The sequence below is a fragment of the Vanellus vanellus genome (genome assembly GCF_965231255.1).
Source record: "Vanellus vanellus genome assembly, chromosome: 1".
Lineage (NCBI taxonomy): Eukaryota > Metazoa > Chordata > Aves > Charadriiformes > Charadriidae > Vanellus > Vanellus vanellus.
In genome coordinates, this window is record NC_138905.1 from 120,799,154 (window position 1) to 120,816,058 (window position 16,905).

The 16,905-nt window shown below is 42.1% G+C and overlaps 1 protein-coding gene across 1 annotated transcript in view; it reads right to left on the reverse strand.

Moving 5' to 3' along the window:
* Nucleotides 1-16,905, reverse strand: part of KCNJ6 (potassium inwardly rectifying channel subfamily J member 6) — a gene marked incomplete at both ends in the record, with an annotated part of 115,360 nt that overhangs the window by 27,453 nt on the left and 71,002 nt on the right. Inside the window, one exon of the mRNA XM_082488596.1 lies at nt 12,792-13,712. Within this exon, the coding sequence (XP_082344722.1) occupies nt 12,792-13,712 (921 nt within the window). The remainder of the gene's footprint in view (nt 1-12,791; nt 13,713-16,905) is intronic.

Genomic DNA, 16,905 nt, shown 5'->3' on the forward strand with positions numbered 1-16,905 from the left:
CCTTTAGGGTCCTAATTCAAAGGCCACTAGAGACTGAGACCTACTCCATGGGTTTGGGAGAGCTTTGAACCAGGTTCAAAGTTGTATACAAAACATTTGATACATATTAGTAGAGGGTGTTTCTGGACTGGATTTCTATCACTGATGCATACTTAAATGGTGTTTTATGTCCCTTTGGAGGGTAAAGAAAGGCAGATGTAGCAAGGTTAAGATTCATATTTTGTGTCTGAAACCCTGGTCTTGACTAATTTAACAGGGTTTTAAAACCCTGTTGTAGTTGTGTTCAAGCCCTGAGGGAAGAGTCTTAAAGAGGAGTTTGAGCACAGTTATAGAATAAGCTGGAGCACCGACAGACAACTTTCATTCAACTGTTTCTAATTTATCTTTAAGTTGAAAAATGAGAACCAGGTCTATTTTGAAATGTTTGTCTTTTGAAAGGACTTAGATCTTTACCTCATTATTCTTTGCTACAGAAAACAAAATAAAAAAACCCCAACAATTTAATTGTAAAATCAGAAAGGGGAACTGAGCAGTTGTTCTCCAGGGGTATAGCTGGAGGAGGCCAGTTATGAAGTGGGGGCTTGTGCTCATTCTGCATGAGCTGCTGTGATGCCTCCCTTGAGCTGATGTCAACCCCTGTCTTTTGGTGTCGGCCCCCCTTCCTGCCCTGCCCCACACTGTTGGAAGTGTTGCGAGTGACCACTTTGCTGTGTGGTCTTGACATGCAACCGTAATGGTACTTACAGCAAGTATTTCTAAAATGAATACGCTGCAAAAATGCTCTGGAAAGGCTTGAGTTGCTGTAATAAGGGTGCACAAAACGGGGCCAGATCAATCACTCCTAAAGTCCCAAACTTGATTAGTCAGGTGCTGGCAAATGATGGGGCAGTTGTGTTGTGAAGGCAGACGGTGGCCTCTGTCTTCCCAAGAGAGCCTGCCCTTGACTCGTTGTAGGAGAAGGGCATTTTCCTCAATGGCAAAGCTAAATCTCCTCCAATTCACAGCCGTGTGGATGTGGCTACTGCCTTTGAAGCAGATTTTTGGCCAGACAAGAATCCTTGACTGACTCGAAACCTTTGGCTTTGGACTCTTCTACAATTTTTCTGGGCATTTGTCATGGTCCTATTGGCAGAGAGAAACTCATTGCTGCACTTATTATCTGAAAAAGTAGCTCATTTGTTGTCTTCTCACTGTAAAAAGAGACTAATGGAAATGGAATCTGAAAATTATGAAAAGGGAAGGGTTTTTTTCCTGTCCTGGAGATCTAAGTGTAATAAATGAATACTTCTCATGCAAGAGAGAAAAAATTGAACCTAATAGCTGGTTAAAAAACGTGCCAGCACAATTTAATTGGACTAGCTGAGTCATAAATCTTTTTTGTTATGGTGGTGCCTGGCAGCTCTGCCACAGTCATATTGATTTTTCTCCTTTAGTGGTAAGACCCTGTCTCTTCAGTTCACATTAGTCTGCATCTGCATCAGTCAGAAATATGGAATAAAGGTTGTCAACCCTGATGTGCCTTGGGGCTCTTAAGAAGTCTTAAACATCTTGACTCTGTTGCTAGATACAAGGCTACCAGTTGTGGTGATGATGATGATGACAACGATGATAATAACAATAATGATAACTGAGCAATTGCTTGTAGTTGGATTTTGTGTTGGCAGCTTGAATCACACAGAGCCTGTCCAATGGAAAGAGAAGCCGGCAGTCACAGAAGTGTTGGATGCTCTTCTCCGCCTCCCTCACTCTCTAGAGGGGCAGAAAGATGCAAAAGAGGGTGACTGTGGCCAGGGAAGTGGGACAAAATCCAGGACAAGCAGGGAATGCTGTGAGTTAGTGCAATATTTGGATCACTTTTCGAAGACTAGTTGTCTGACGGAGCACAGCCTTACAAGTTTAAGATTTCCTCTTCCATCAGACCTCCTGGAGCAAAGCTGTTGCAGAGGCTGCCTGCCTGCCCACAGCAACGAACTCATGCTCCTTACCCAGTTCTGCCTCTCCTCTCTGAGGCACTACTGTCTCCAGTGGTTCAGTGGTGGCCGCAGAACAGCTTTCAAGTATAGAAACCACAATTTCTTAAGTGGTGACATGGGAGAACAATGCAAGCTGTTAGCTGTGCTATTCATTTTTCAAAGCCATTCAATTCTTCACAGCTATATAATACTAGGAGGAGCTGTCTTTGAGTTTTATAATCGCAGACTAATTTAGGCTGGAAGGGATCTGTGGAGTCATCTGGCCCTACCCGCTGCACAAAGCACAGCCAAATAGCTTGAGTTGCTCAGGGTTTATGCAGTCAAGTTATGGATATTTCCTGGGATGGTGATTCCCCTATCCCCCTGGACCCGTTTCAGGGTCTTACCAGATTTATGGTAAAAAAAAAAGTTTTTGCTAGTGCCTTATCAGAATTACCTGCTTTGTGACTTGCACGTCTTGCCTCTTGTCCTGTCACCCTGCCTCCATCTTCTCTGTAATCTCCCGTTAGGTAGGTTCACATAACAAGATCCTCCTGCACTGTCTCTTCTCCAGGCTGAACAATTCCAGCTCCTCCTCTCCAAGTGTGTGTCCTGTGCTCCAGCTCCTGACCGTCTTGGTGTCCCTGCTGGACTCGCCTCAGTAAGTCCATGTCCGTCTTGTACTGGAGAGCCTTGAACTGGACACGACACACAGGAGCTGGCCTCACAAGTGACAAATAGAGAGGAACAGTCACTTACCTCAAGCTGCTGAGTACCCTTTTACTAACACAGGACAGGACGCAGCCTTATTTGCTATAAGGATTTATTGTGGTGTGTATTATTCATTCGCTTAATAGCTGGTGCTGAGAGTTGTAGTTTAATTAATTGCTTAGGACTGTGTTTGCAGAGACTTTTAGTCATTCTACTCCAATGAATTCAGTGCGGGCAGCAATGTTAATTGCACGCGTGAACCTGAGCCCACTCATCTTCTCAGGAAGCCTGTACCTAAGGACAGAGGTGGGCTGTGGTGTTTGCCAGCTTCCTTCCTCGTCTTGTCTTTTTCCTCTTTTATTCTCACTGTCGCTTTGGTGACGCCAGGGACATGCTAGCCTCTTCCAACTCTGTTAAGTAACAGCTATGAATTCAATGACAAATCCCCGGGGCTTTGGCTCCCCTATTAGCCTTGGCCAGTGCCATGAACTGTCCCGAAGCAAATGTCTTGGCTGCCCATTTCCCTTCCCTTGCTATGATAGTGGCCTGCATTCTTGCTGACCTCACTATACGACACTGCCTCCTCTGGTGCTCAGGGTGTGAGGTCAACTCCTGATCAATTCTGCCTGGGGAAGCTATTTGTACAGTTCCTGTCTCTGTAAAATTAAACTGCTGGGAGGAGTCTGGGAACCTACAACGTGGCATCCTTTGCAGGGCAGAAAATACTATAGAGTGTGTGCTACCCTTCCCACTATTTATTTCTGAGAAGTTAGTGGAGCTGATCCAAACATTCCCTCTGAATTTGTTTTCTAAATAAAATGTTGTCATCCTTCAGAAATCTCAAGCGGATTCCTCATAACCACTTGTTTTTGGCGATCTCTTTCATTTTTGCTTTGTTTTCATGCTTTGAATGTTTCTTTAAATCAAGTTTATTTATTGGCTGAGTTGCAAGAATGGAATATCTCAAATTCCACAGTCCTATATTTATTAAAGTACTAATTTTTAAATAAAAGTTTTGTTTCATTCCATAGAAATCCCAACAAATGAAAAGTGTCAAAACCAGGAAGAACCAGGTAGTGAGACACTGGAAAAAAACAGGTGGTGAGACACTGGAACAGGTTGCCCAACAAAGCTGTGGATGCCCCATCCCTGGAAGTGTTCAAGGCCAGGCTGGATGGGGCTTTGAGCAACCTGGTCTAGTGGGAGGTGTCCCTGCCCATGGCAGTGAGGTTGGAACTAGACGGTCTTTAAGGTCCCTTCCAACCTAAACCATTCTATGATTCTACGATATGATTCTATGAACAGAAATCTTGGGAAGCATCATGTTTCATTTTTTCCTAATTCTCTTGGGAATGGCGGTAATGAAGGAGAAAGAGTAAGTGAGCAAGAGTACAATGCTGATCACGCAAGCTCTTTGTGCCTTTCACGTTTGTTGTCGCAGCAGCTGCCTCATCGCTCCTGGAAGATCCTCTCTGTTTCCACCTCTTCCGTCAATACAGCAGATTTGGAGAAGAGAGAAGTGGGGTACAACCAGAAAAATGAGATGTGGGTCGCTTGGCAGTTATACGGGTTGTCACACGAGGAAGTGTGTTTTATACATCAAAATCAACTTTGTAATAATAAACCACAGATGTTCAGCATCACTTAGTGGGCCATTAGCACCTAACATTAAACGACTTGTTAAATTAAGCTGAATGTTGTAAGCTGAGGGCACGCCACATTGGAATATGGCTGTTTGGTAGCGTATTCTCATGTTGAAGCTCTGGATCATCCTCCTCACTTAGTGAAAAAAGCAGGCCAGCCTCCCTCCAGGTGTGCGGCACAGATTAATGCTGCTACGAGCTGCAGGTGGGAGTGCTGAGAAATGTGTGGCTGCTCGGTGTAAGCAGTCCATGTGCGTACGCTGCAATCGGTGCCTACGCTGCTGCTTGGACTCGGGCTCGGACTCGCCAGCGTGGTGTTAGTTTGCTCCTCTTCAGTGACACAGGCTCTCCGAACCCCCTTTGGCTCCACGGATAAACTAGAGCTCAGCTGCTCTGTAGCATCAGGGTGGTGCAAAACAGGCAGAGCACGTCAGCAAGTCCGAGCACGTGTCTCGTTTTCCTTGAAATGTTGTGACCGAGACCACCGAGACCACTGCAATTCTGTGTGATTTGTTTTTGCTGGAACCCCTTGAGGATTTTTTTCTAGTGGCCTCGGGAAACCCAGAAGTATGCCATAATGGGAATTTTTAGCGTTGGCAGCAGCTTTGTAGGATAGAAAGCATATACTCATAAGTCATCTCTGTCTTTTTGCATGTACTTTATGTAGCCAGTGGGGTTAGCTGCAGTCCATAGCCTGGTATTTTTAATCTATCAAACTTTGATTTGAATTTCTGATTTACTTAACAGCTTTGCTTCCTCATTTTTCAATCTTTTAGGTCACTTTTGACTTTACAGTTACTGCTCTATTCAATTTTGTGAAGACTTTCTGCCGAGGTGAATAATCTACCTGCTTACATTCATTAGAACCCAATGTAAATATTTGTACGTTTACAGAGGCCTTACTGTTATCAAGGAGTGTAATGTAACATGTTTACCCTTCATTACAATTCAGTGAGACAGAACAGGAGGAAACAATACTGTACAGCTGGAAGCAAATATACACCAAGGGGAGAAGTGAAAAGATATTTTCGAAATGTGGGCAATAACAGAGTTTGCCAAAAATATTTCCCATGGTTTTGAACTGCAAGCTAGTTAAGTATGCTTCATATCTGGAGATCAAACAAGAGTGAACAAGGTGATCAGCATGAAAGAATCAGTTCATTTTGGCAGAAGTTCCCGGGGTGAGACACTGCCCTGACTCAAATCAGCGTGTGCCTGGGATTTCATCTCAGGTGCTCAGCAGCCTTCATCTCCAGGGTGGTAACAACCTTGGATGACTGAAAGCAAAAATCTCGAATTACAAATGATAGCTGTATTTTTCGTTTTCCAAATCAGCCATTTCAGTGCTGACCCTCCATTTATATTGTTCCAAGAGCACGTGGACAAACTGAGCATGCTCAGGTTAATACTTATTGTCTTGAAAAGTGCTCAGAAATGTAAAGGGCACTTGATTGTCCTGAAGCGCTTCTCAGGAGGGCTCAGAAATCATGTCTCTGCTTTCTCAGCAGATGAAAAATATTCAGTGAGCTAATGCTGCCTGGGAAATCCTTTGGCCTGGATAAGGCTGCTGTGCCCTTTTCAGAGAATCATCCCTTTGGTTTTGCAAAGTGGAGAGCTTTGTGATGGAGAATGTGTGGGCACAGGGGCCACAAGCACTGCTCAGTGCAGCTCAGCCTGTACCTTCCTGGTCTCTCAAGTAATTCCTCAGTGTTTGATCTGGGTCTGGAGACCCAAGGACTCTGCAGTAGCGGCTTCACAGATGCCTTGCTTCTGTACTAAAACAGCTGGAAAACACAATTGCCTGAAGCTACCCTGGAGGCAGCGGTGTTTGTTAAACGTCTGGCACCACAGGGTTTTAGGGGGAGTCTGCCGGTGGTGGCTGATGAAGTCGGAGCTGGTCAAGGAGGAGGGTGCCAGCACAGCTTTCCACTGTGCCCTTCTTCTGGGGAAGCTGCAGCAGGGCCAGTGTTAAAGCACAGCTTTGTGATCCTGTCAGTCCTCTGGCCGTGGAGATCATGAGCACTGCGAGGGATAACGTGTGTAGGCTCACGAGTGAGAAGGAGTGGTGAGCAAAGACCATCTCTCTCTGCTTGCCACTGTGCTAGGAAAGGAGCAACGCTGACAACGGAGGTCTATGGGAGAGTGCAAAGAACTGGAAATTGCCTTTTCTCTCTGTGCAGAACGACCCAATACAGTTTGCAAAGACATGATGTGCAAAATGAAGGTCTTGTTCTGCAAATTGTGTTCGGACCAGAATTATTTAAGAATATCTAATTAGCTATAAGGAAGAGTTTTTTAACACAGAAGGGTCTCAAACTTGTTTTTCAGGGATCATATTTTTTAACATATGAGTTACTGCCTGAATCTGAATATCATTCCTGAACATTTACTGTTGAGGAAGCAGCTGTAGATGTGAAGAGCTGAGCAGCTAATTGGTGAGAAAGGTATGAAAGATGGACAATAAGCTCTTATCAAACACTCAGTAACACATTTGCATAGTACAGCACTATACAGAGAATGAAGCTGTTAAACAAAATGCGTAATCCTTTTTCCCTGCCTTCCCTAAAAGTGATACAGACTTTCATCAAAATTTTGGTTGAAATACTCACAATCAGCATATCTCTTTTCTCATGAACTTTGCTCCCTGACTTCTTTCTGTTTTGCATATTGTTTTGACTATTGTGAAATTGTAATTGCCCTATTTAAGCCTTACAGTCTCCTTCACCAAATAGACTAATCATTTCTACCTGTAGAGAAAGCTTCCTGAAAGAAACATCACAATGAAATCAGAGTGCCTTCCTTTGCCCTATTCAGAACTCCAGCTCACGACTGCAGTCACTCATGCTAACATCCCTCATTTTCTGTGATAGAATTAATAACAATGAAACATTTTGTTAGAAGTAATAAAATGAAAATCTGAGCAAGGAACATAAGTGAAAGGGACTGCTGGAAAGCACTAGGAAAATGGGGATATATGAGAAGGTGAACCTGTATGCCTAAGTCTAGCACCCAGTGTCAAGAGATGTGAAAACTCTTAAAACAGAAAGAAAGGAAAAGCAAAGACTGGAGAGCCTCTGTAATCTGACCATTCCTGAAACGGTGATGATCCAGCCTAGAGCAGAAGCCATTGATTCTTAACCCTGTTTAAATTGCATTTCAGTCAATGCACATTGGTCACATCCCAAAGCACAACAATCAAATCTGCTTTCACCAGTTGCCTTGCAGAAACACTTGGGTGTGAGAAATCCTGGTCCCTTTCTTCCTTTCATCTACGTCCCCTTCAGAAGTAATTTGAGAGCATAAACATCTCTTCTTTGAAGAGCAGTAGAAAATTCTACCGAAAAACTGTAACCCGAGCAAGGCTTATTTGGAGAGAGAGCAAAGTCTGCTGAGAGGTTTTGAAAGGTTGGAGCTGCTAACATACATATCAAAGGGAGATATTTCTAAGGATTGGGCAAGGATAAGGGGTAAATATGGCAATTCAACTGGGAGAAATAAAAAGGACAATAAATCAGTCAGTCAAAGGGGCTGTAGTGAAGAGTGGGAATGGTTTTATACAATGTTTGTCTAGTCGATAGCATCATTTACTGTATAAATAACCATCTATGTGAACAGTTTATTGCTTTCCACACACATTTTCCACAGCTGGCAAGAGTGTTTGTTTACGTATCTATAAACTGTTCGCAAATACTGCTCTCAAGCTGCCCCTATGTCAGAATCATAAATGCACCCTATTACAAGTTTATTTGTAAAATTATCAGTATGAAAATAAAGTTATCTGTCTAGCTTTGTTGCTTATTTTTTGACAGTTATATATATATGCAGATTACTTTCTTTCCTCAGTACTGTTTCAATTTTCATGTTTTTATTTTTAGACAGAGGGAATTGCCAGAGTGTCATCTAGTGCACTCTACTGGCCAGATAGAACTTCACCAAGTCTGAAGGCCTTGCTGGCTTAAGTAGGTTGAAATACCTCACATGCCTTTCCTGTGTTAGAAAATGTTGTTTTCTGTAAATTAATGCAGGTTTAGAGGAGGGATTTGAAAAAGGCTGCTTATAATTCAGTAACAGTATTACCAATAAGGCTATGGGCTGTTCAGGATACTCCTCTTTCTCTCTCTCCTTTTTTTTGTAAATACCACTCTCTGAGTTTCTGTTGCTTTCTCTGTCTCTCAATTTCTCTAGCTATTGTAATATGCCTCCTTTCCCACTTCACGTCCCCAAATTTAAAAGACTTTTCTTCTCTTGGTCTTGGTTTATCTCCTATATCAGAATACGCACATTTGAAAGTCTTGTTTGATTTTTTAAAATGAGTAGTTTGCTTATGATGATAAGACCTCCCTTAAAAATGGATTTCGCTAGGCCAAAAAGGCTTAAAAATTTCAAGCCTATTGTTAGGAAGAGGCTGTTAAATAATCACACAAAAATCCTAATTGTAGAGGTTTTATTTAAATTTAAAACAAATAAATAAGTTCTTGAAATCCAAGCCTTTGTGCCTACTGTTTAGGGGAGACAGGGCTTAGGATCTTTAAGCCAAAGTTTTTTTGTTGGTCCAAGGAAAAAAATACCATTTTCTCAAATTCTATTACTATAAATGTGCATACTGTAACAAATCTCTTAATTGGCCTCTAACAAATCTCTTAAGTGGTCTCCAGAAAATAATATGAAAGCAGTGGTGGCACTTTAATGTAAGCCAACTATTTTGAATGGCAAATATCGAATACTGCTGAACTGAGATCAGCGTGTTAGTCATGTTCTTTCCAGTTAGTTCATTTGCATTTAATGTTACAGCTCTCCCATAAGGAGCCAGAGGGATGCCAGATTCCTGCTTTATAGGGCTGCGTATGTGTGGGACCAGAGCTGGTATGGGGCTATTCTGTCAGTGCCACGGCTGTAGTCTGACACTGAAAGAAGCACAAGTGCCTCCGAAACAGCTTTGCTATCACAGGTGGATGTTACTTTAGTTTTCTCAGAGTTAGTGTCGATCCTTGCATCGCACTGGCACTGCTACCTGCTGTTAGCATGGTGGGAAATGGAATGGGGGCTGCAAAACATGGAAATAACAGATGTGTCCTTCAGATATGGTGAGGCTTGGTTGGACTTTTGCCCCACATTCCTGAAGGCTCGTTGGTTGCTTCATGGCAGCCTAATGTACTTCGTGCCATGATCGGATTTTTGGACACTTGAGAGATGTGCATCAATATCAGGAAAACCACAGGAGAAAATCTTTGCAAGACTGTTATTCTTTGAACCCAAAGGGACATTTTTGAATGTCATTGTAAATAAATAAAAAAAATAGCATATTGGAAGGTTACATAAAAAATATTTAAAAAAAACAGTCTGATTTTGAGTTTTTGCTGATGCTGTATGAAGTAGTCAGATTGTCTTCATTTCTTGTTGAAAGTGCCTTGTTGAAGATTCTACCCTCAAAGTAACCTTCGTGGTAGAATGAATGTGAATAGGGATACTTTCTAGGCTAACATTTTGGTATATGCTATGATAAAGACATATCTACTTTTTTGCATCTCAGAAAGATATGGATATGCTTCCAAGGGGAATTAGGGGGTTCTTGATTTGCTCTTTCTGCTGAATTTCAGTTGGGTTAATTATTTCAATTTCACCTAATAAAATACATTATTCTTCATTTCCTGTTGTAACATGCAATGCAGCGTTCACATGACAATATATAGACAGTTGTGTTTCACACTACAGGTAGATGTGCTTTTGGAGCCCTTAAGGTGTATAAAATCATATTACCTGCTCAGTAAAACTTTAAACAGAATAATATCAATAATTAATAAAAATAACAGCAAATGTTTATACTTAGCATTTTCCACTGTGTTACTTGTCATTAAAAGGATAAATGTTGTCAGTGTGGGGAAGCTCTGAAAATAGAGAAAGGATTGTTTTCACTGGTCAAGCTTGGGTGTGGCTTTTCTGATTAATAACATAAGCTAATGATCTCAATCTGGTTTTTAACCCCTGAGCAACGATGATATTGCTATAGCTGAGGTCACAGTTTCTTAGCTCCAGCTTTAATGATTTTATATCCCATGACTTTGACCAATGTTGGCAGGTACAATGGGTAGTGTGTTGCCTGCTCTCCAGCGCTGGAGATCAATTTATAAACAACTTCTTTTGCTGCTTTCACTCTACATTAGGTGTAAGGAGGAAAAGTGAATATATGATGGCCTAAATTTAGTTTTCAGTGTTTGCCAGGATGTAGCTGGAAGATATTTGTAAATTAAAAAAGGGAAAATGTCTAGTTTTGGTAGAAAGTTGGTCTGATTGCACCTTCGACAAGAATAACCCAATACATGTGGGCAAAGCACAGAACAAGGGTCTACTTCTACACAAACGCACAGAACAAGGGTCTACTTCTACACAAACATGTTTTAGAAATTGTGCTGGTAATGACAACATTAATCTTCTCCGACGCTGTAGTTACGTGGAATTATTTGAAACTCTCCCCTTACATCTCATGCAGCTGTGAGCTGGAGAGCTGACCCAAACAGAACAAAATGGAGCAGCTTAAAATGGTAAATGTAGCTACCTATCCAGTGCCAGGGTATCACTTTAATCCCGGACGGCTTCAGTGGGTTTACAAAACACTGCATCCAGCTTCTTTGTTAATATGGACTCTTCTAGCATTGTATGTTAGAATTTGCCAGTTCGAGCAGTCTGAGAGGCAGCCCCCTCCGGTGAAGGCTGATAAAGGCTGAGTGGAAGCTGTGGTCAGTATCAAAGCCGCAAAGGAGACCCCGGGGAGCCGTGGGAGCGAAGGGGGTGAAGGTGAGGTAAGGGAGGGAGGGTTAAACAATGAAAACTGACGAGGCTTAAGAGAACAAAGCTACATTTGATGCACTGCAGAAGTATACTGTCTTTTGATCTTATAGGTATTTTCAGTGAGATGTTTTTTATACTTCTACTATTTGCCAATCTTTTTTCTGGAAAACATGGTGTTCAGTAAACCTGGAAATCTCCACTGCTCTTTGGGATATCAAGTTTGTATAGTTGCAATGCAGAAATTTCAAAGTGGTTTCAGCTAACAAACAGCAATTTCCTCATCGTCTCACCTGAAGGTGATGCAGATGTTTGAAACCTCTGTGCCTACTGCGTGTTTCAGAAACACTAAACATTTCATCTTGATTTCTCTTCAGTACCACCTACTTCCTGGAAAATTTGGAAGCCTTGCATTTACCACTTCAAATTCTCTGCCAAGTTCCTTTCAATTTTTTTTTTTCTCCATTTTTGTCTCACACGTTTATTATATGGTGACAAATGCAGTTTTCTTCTGACACCACATAATAGATGTGTGAAACACACACACATGTTCTAGTAAGAGACTGCTCTTTATTTCCTGGCTCCAGTTGCAAAACATGAGTCAGGGTTAGAAAGGTTGTACCTCTGTCAGAGATGTGTAATCCGCATCCTCAAACTTTCCTAGCTTTTGCTACAGTAGTGGGGAAAAATGGCAAATACGGTTCTTCTACTTCTGTACACAGTGTTTCCTCTTCCCCAAACACATCCTTTCTTTATTTTATAATCACCATTCCCTTGTAATTATTATATTTACTCACTTCAGAGATTGATGCTGTCATTAACAGGAAGAAATATCCCTCCAGCTCCTAAATCAAGTATTGCAGCCCTCTGACTGCAGGAGGTACAGCAGTTTTAGAGAAAGCATCCTCCTACTATTCTGATTTTAATGAAAAGAAGAAACATTACTAGTCCATTTGCTGTGAATTCCAAGCACTATTTTCACCGATTCAAGTGATATCTGATGTTCTGCTGTATAATTGTACATAATGACCAAACAGCCTCTCAACAAGACTCTGGTGACATACCGTGCCTTATTTATATATATCAGCTTTAAGTGTTCTGTACACTTCTGCAGTGTGTAGGGGTCCTCAGTGCAATACAAAATCAGACAGATCTTTTGTGAACTAAAGCGGAACAAGCCCCATGTTACAAGTTAAAACAAACCCAAGCAAACAAGCAAGCAAAAAGAAAACTGAACACATTATCCCTTCCTACTGCACCAAAACAGGCTAGGAATTTCACATGTGCGGCAGTTATTCTGCAGTTACCCATGTGCGGCTGGAAGCAGCATGAACTATGGTGCTTCCATGTTAATCACGAACAGGTTTGTACTGAATATTTTTCTAAATAATTTTATCATACACGGTGCTAGTGGTTGAGTTGCTCCTGCAATAGAATGACAAATAACTGGGTGACATGCTTTGAAAAACTTAGAAAACGAGAAATGCTATCCCGTTTTCCAAACAGAGCAGAAAAAACCATTAGGCAAGATGGAACAGACAATTAAACTGGGCATGCTTTTAAATTTGAAGCTAACCAAATAACTGATGCCTTTTTCAAATGTAATGATTATTGAAGTGATTCCTTTAACATGAAGCAAACCCACTGATTTTCCTTTCTAAAATTAAAGCATTTACCTTATACAAAGTATAAGAAATGTTACCTGTTGCCTCCACCATTCCTTCTAGGATTACAACAATTTCTAGCTCCTCTTTGGGCAACTGGGCTTTGGAAATCTCCCAGAAAGGACTCTGCTGGTTAATTTCATGGCTGATGATCAGTGGTGAAACCAAAAAGAGACGATCATCCCCTGTGTAATAACCTACGTTGATATCTGTCTGGTTGAGTGGTATAAATTCCCCCTCCTTTGTCTGTTTGGATTTGATCAACTTGGCTCGTATTGATGCCTCTACAATGTGTGAATTCCTAAGGTCTCCTACTCGGAACATCAGACACAGCTTTCCATCCCGCATGGAAATAACTGCGTTTGTAGAAAAAACCAAGGTTTCTGCCCTCTTCTTGGGTTGGGATATTTTCACAAACATGCAGCCAACCATGAAAGCGTTGACGATAGAACCTAAAACAGACTGCACTAAAAGCAGAATAATTCCCTCGGGACACTTGTCCGTGATGACCCGGTAACCATACCCAATGGTGGTTTCTGTCTCGATTGAGAATAAAAAGGCTGAGACAAACCCATTGAGGTTGCTGACGCATGGGGTCCACGTGCTGTCCCCTATATGATCCATATCTCCTCGCATGTAGGCAATTAGCCACCAGATCATTCCAAAGAAGAGCCAGGTCACAGTGTAAACCATGACAAAAATCAACAGGTTGAACCTCCACTTGAGATCGACTAAAGTAGTGAAGATGTCAGTCAAGTAACGGTAAGTCTCTCTGACATTCCCATGGTGGACGTTGCATTTCCCATCTTTCCTAACATACCTCTGGATTTTTCTCTTGGCACATTCTTTGTTTATATTTTTTGGCAGATCCTCTCTAGCTTGTTTGGGCAACTTTGGCTGATGAATAGTGACAGGGCTCTCTATGTCCTGCTCCATTGAGTCTTCTTCCAGTACGTTAGCTGCCATTAAAAACAAACAAACAAGAAAAAGGCAGGCATTATTTTTCTTATTATTTCTCTAAGTCAACACACAACTTCCTCCTGTATTACTGGCATGAAATTGCTATTAATCAATAAAATTATTATCCTTGTTCTTTGCTTACTTATTAGACGCATAACACAAAACTCAAATGGTGCCAACCATCCTCAATTTATTGCTAAATAGAAACTTTGAAGGAAAATTCTCTTTCTTGTTTCCTCTCTATCAGGTCGTCCTATCTACACCCATACTTAAATTCTGCAAGATGTGTTCAAGCAGATTTCTTTTCCCCACCCCCCTTCACAGTTTAATAAATGAGGTTTCTTATGCACGAAGAAAGATCTTCTGGGAGATAGCAGATATAAATGAGGAAATGGATTTGCTTGGGGGTTTCAGTCAACAAGATGAGCAGAGAAAATGAGCAATTGTTGAGCTATTTTTTTCCTATCAATTGCATTGCTATGGGGAAAGTATTAAATAAGTATAAGGAGTTTATAAAAACCCAACATTTTTTAGAAAGAACCAATGCTACCCTTGTTGAAGGAAAGGTGGGCTTTAGTGTAATATATACCAAGAGCAATTCAAGCACATTTCCATAGAAAATCAACATCTCGCTGATACTGAGACAGGGAATTGTGTGTACTTCTCCCAGTGACATAAAACATATAGTACTTCAGAACATGATTTTGTTTTAATTCAGTATACCTGTGGCCTTTAATTCAAGCATGCCTTTTTCTCTAATTTTATGGGCCTACACAGTGTTCCCCCATAAGTGTCTCACAAGAATTTAAAAACCAGAAATGACAGTAACTGCCTTTTTTTTTTTTTTCTTTTGGCTTCCCAACCTTTGAGATAAATAGCTTCATTATGTTTATGTGCAAGAAAGAAGAGTTTACTGAGGAGGAGAGTGGGTTTTGCTGAGGACATGGTAAGGTCTGGAGTAACTGTTTTCATTTTACTGGACACCCTTCTGCACTCTGGGGCTTGTTTCTGTGGGAATTTCAGCTTTTGAACTCCTAATTTTCTCTGTTCTGGCTAACTACTATCATTCTGCTGCCAGGCCGTGAAGGGAAAAGGCTTCTGCTGGCTCTGCCTAGATGTTGGGCTCTACTATAGTAATACCAATGTGATGTACCATCGGTTTACAGAGATGGTCTTCCTGAACAGAGTATTGACCTGCGTGTTGTTGGTGCACCCTGCAGTGGCCACAGTTTACATAAATATGCTGCGGTCACTTCTGTGATGGCTTAGGTTTGTGCTGCCCAGTCCTGCTGTGGGTGGTGACCTTCAAGCAGAGAGCTAGGAGCGAGCAGCTTGGGTTGGGAAGCACTTCATTTCCCTGACCTCCAGTTGCCTCTGAGCACCTCTAGCCTGGTTGGGAAATGGGGGCAGAAGCCTGCCAAAGCTCCTGTTTGACAGAGCATTCCTGTTTCTGGCACCCCATAGGCTTGGGTGTCTCTGCCTGGCACTGGCCTGGGCAGTAGGCCCAAATCCTTTTGCGTGAAGGAGCTACCAGGGAAGTCGGGAGTCTTCGGGAGTCTTGTCCAGAGAGAGGGCTGCACAAGGGGCTGCTCTTGGCGGATCAGTATGGCATGAAGAGTGTTAATAGTTAATAGCCTATTATTAGTCTCTCTTAGCAACATGTGCTACATAGCAGATTGTCTGCGGAATCTCACAGCACCCGTAGCTTTTTCAAGATGTGCAGACTCATCCCTGTGGAGAAAGATCACAGACCCTTGTAAAGTTTTAGGGGTGACTGAAATACTTAGGAAAAAAACCCAATGGGTTGTGGACTGGTTGTCTCTCCTTCTGGCCTGCTCCACTGCCAGCCAAGCCTCTGTTCAGCCCCATAGTCTTTTCTGTGGGAAAGGAAAGGCTCCAAGGCCGACAGTAGCACAGAAATCGAAACCTGATAGCAGTTCTGTCTTTAAAGAGCGTGCGTTCCATCCCGTGTCACTTTTTCAGTTTGCTGCCATGTCCAAAGAGAGCATTATTCAGGCTGATGGTAGTGGCAGCACTGGAAGTCGTGTCACAAGGCAGTCAGTTTTGAATGAACTTACCCCAGTTGGTGACAGCGTGCCTACTTGCATTATCACTAATGCTATATAATGTATGATGGAATAAACACAATAAAAAGGCATTGCAGGAACCTTGTGAGGCAGACCTAAGCCGAAGCCAGAAAATTTGAAGTTAAGGCTTCACACTTTACGCTTAACTCTCTCTTGTGCCTAAGGAAATTTCAGTCCACTGGAGCTATCACTTCAGTGTAGTAGCAGTCCTCTCAAATACTTATGAACAGCCTGGTTCTGGCTTTTGAGGCTTTAATGCAGTGTGTGTTAGACTAGTAATGCTGGTTTAATGGGGTTCATTATCTTCAAGGCATTATGAACATTTTGCTTTCCCCTCTTGGTTGGAGCCTGACATGAACACAGAAACAGGGTGCAGGTGTCCCCCGTTGTCTTTGAGAACATACTTTACTTCTGACCTTGCTGTTAAAGGCAACCATGTCCTAGACTTCCCTGCCTGATCATCTTTTACCAGAAACAGCAAAGTATACTAAAAACCATAGCAGGGCTGGGAGGGGACAGAGTTGCTGATTTTATTAGTGGCATCAGGAGAAATCTGAAGGGATGTCCCCATCCAAGGATGTCCACCAGGCACGTGCTGCACCCATCTAGCCTGCTTTGCACATGGCGTTTATTTCCTATAGAAGTACTTACTAGCAACGAAGCACCTTTTATTCATACAATGAGTTTTAGTGATGCTTTCAAAATGTTTTGTGTTGATTAAGCCCTTGTGCATCATAACCAGCCTTTCCTGTCTTTTACTGTACATGAGCTGACCCCAAAAGAGGGGTAAGGGCCACATTTTCTCAAGTGGCTGTAGGTTTTGTAGCAGGAGCAAGGAGCCACCTGCTCTGCAGCACATGGTGGTCAGCTTTCACTGTCACTGTAAGAGGGTTTCACAGGCCTGCCCCTTGCAACATGGGAGAATTTTTCTTAACCTTGAGAGGTTAGCATATTGAGAGGTATAACATCTCACTAACACTCTTGCAGACGTTTTGATGTCCTTGAGGGCATCTGGTCATTTTGTAAACTCTTCAGGTTCTTTCCAGGGCTGTCCTTTCTCAATTCTCAGGCAGTCTCTGAGAGGAAAAATTAAGGTCAAGTTTTT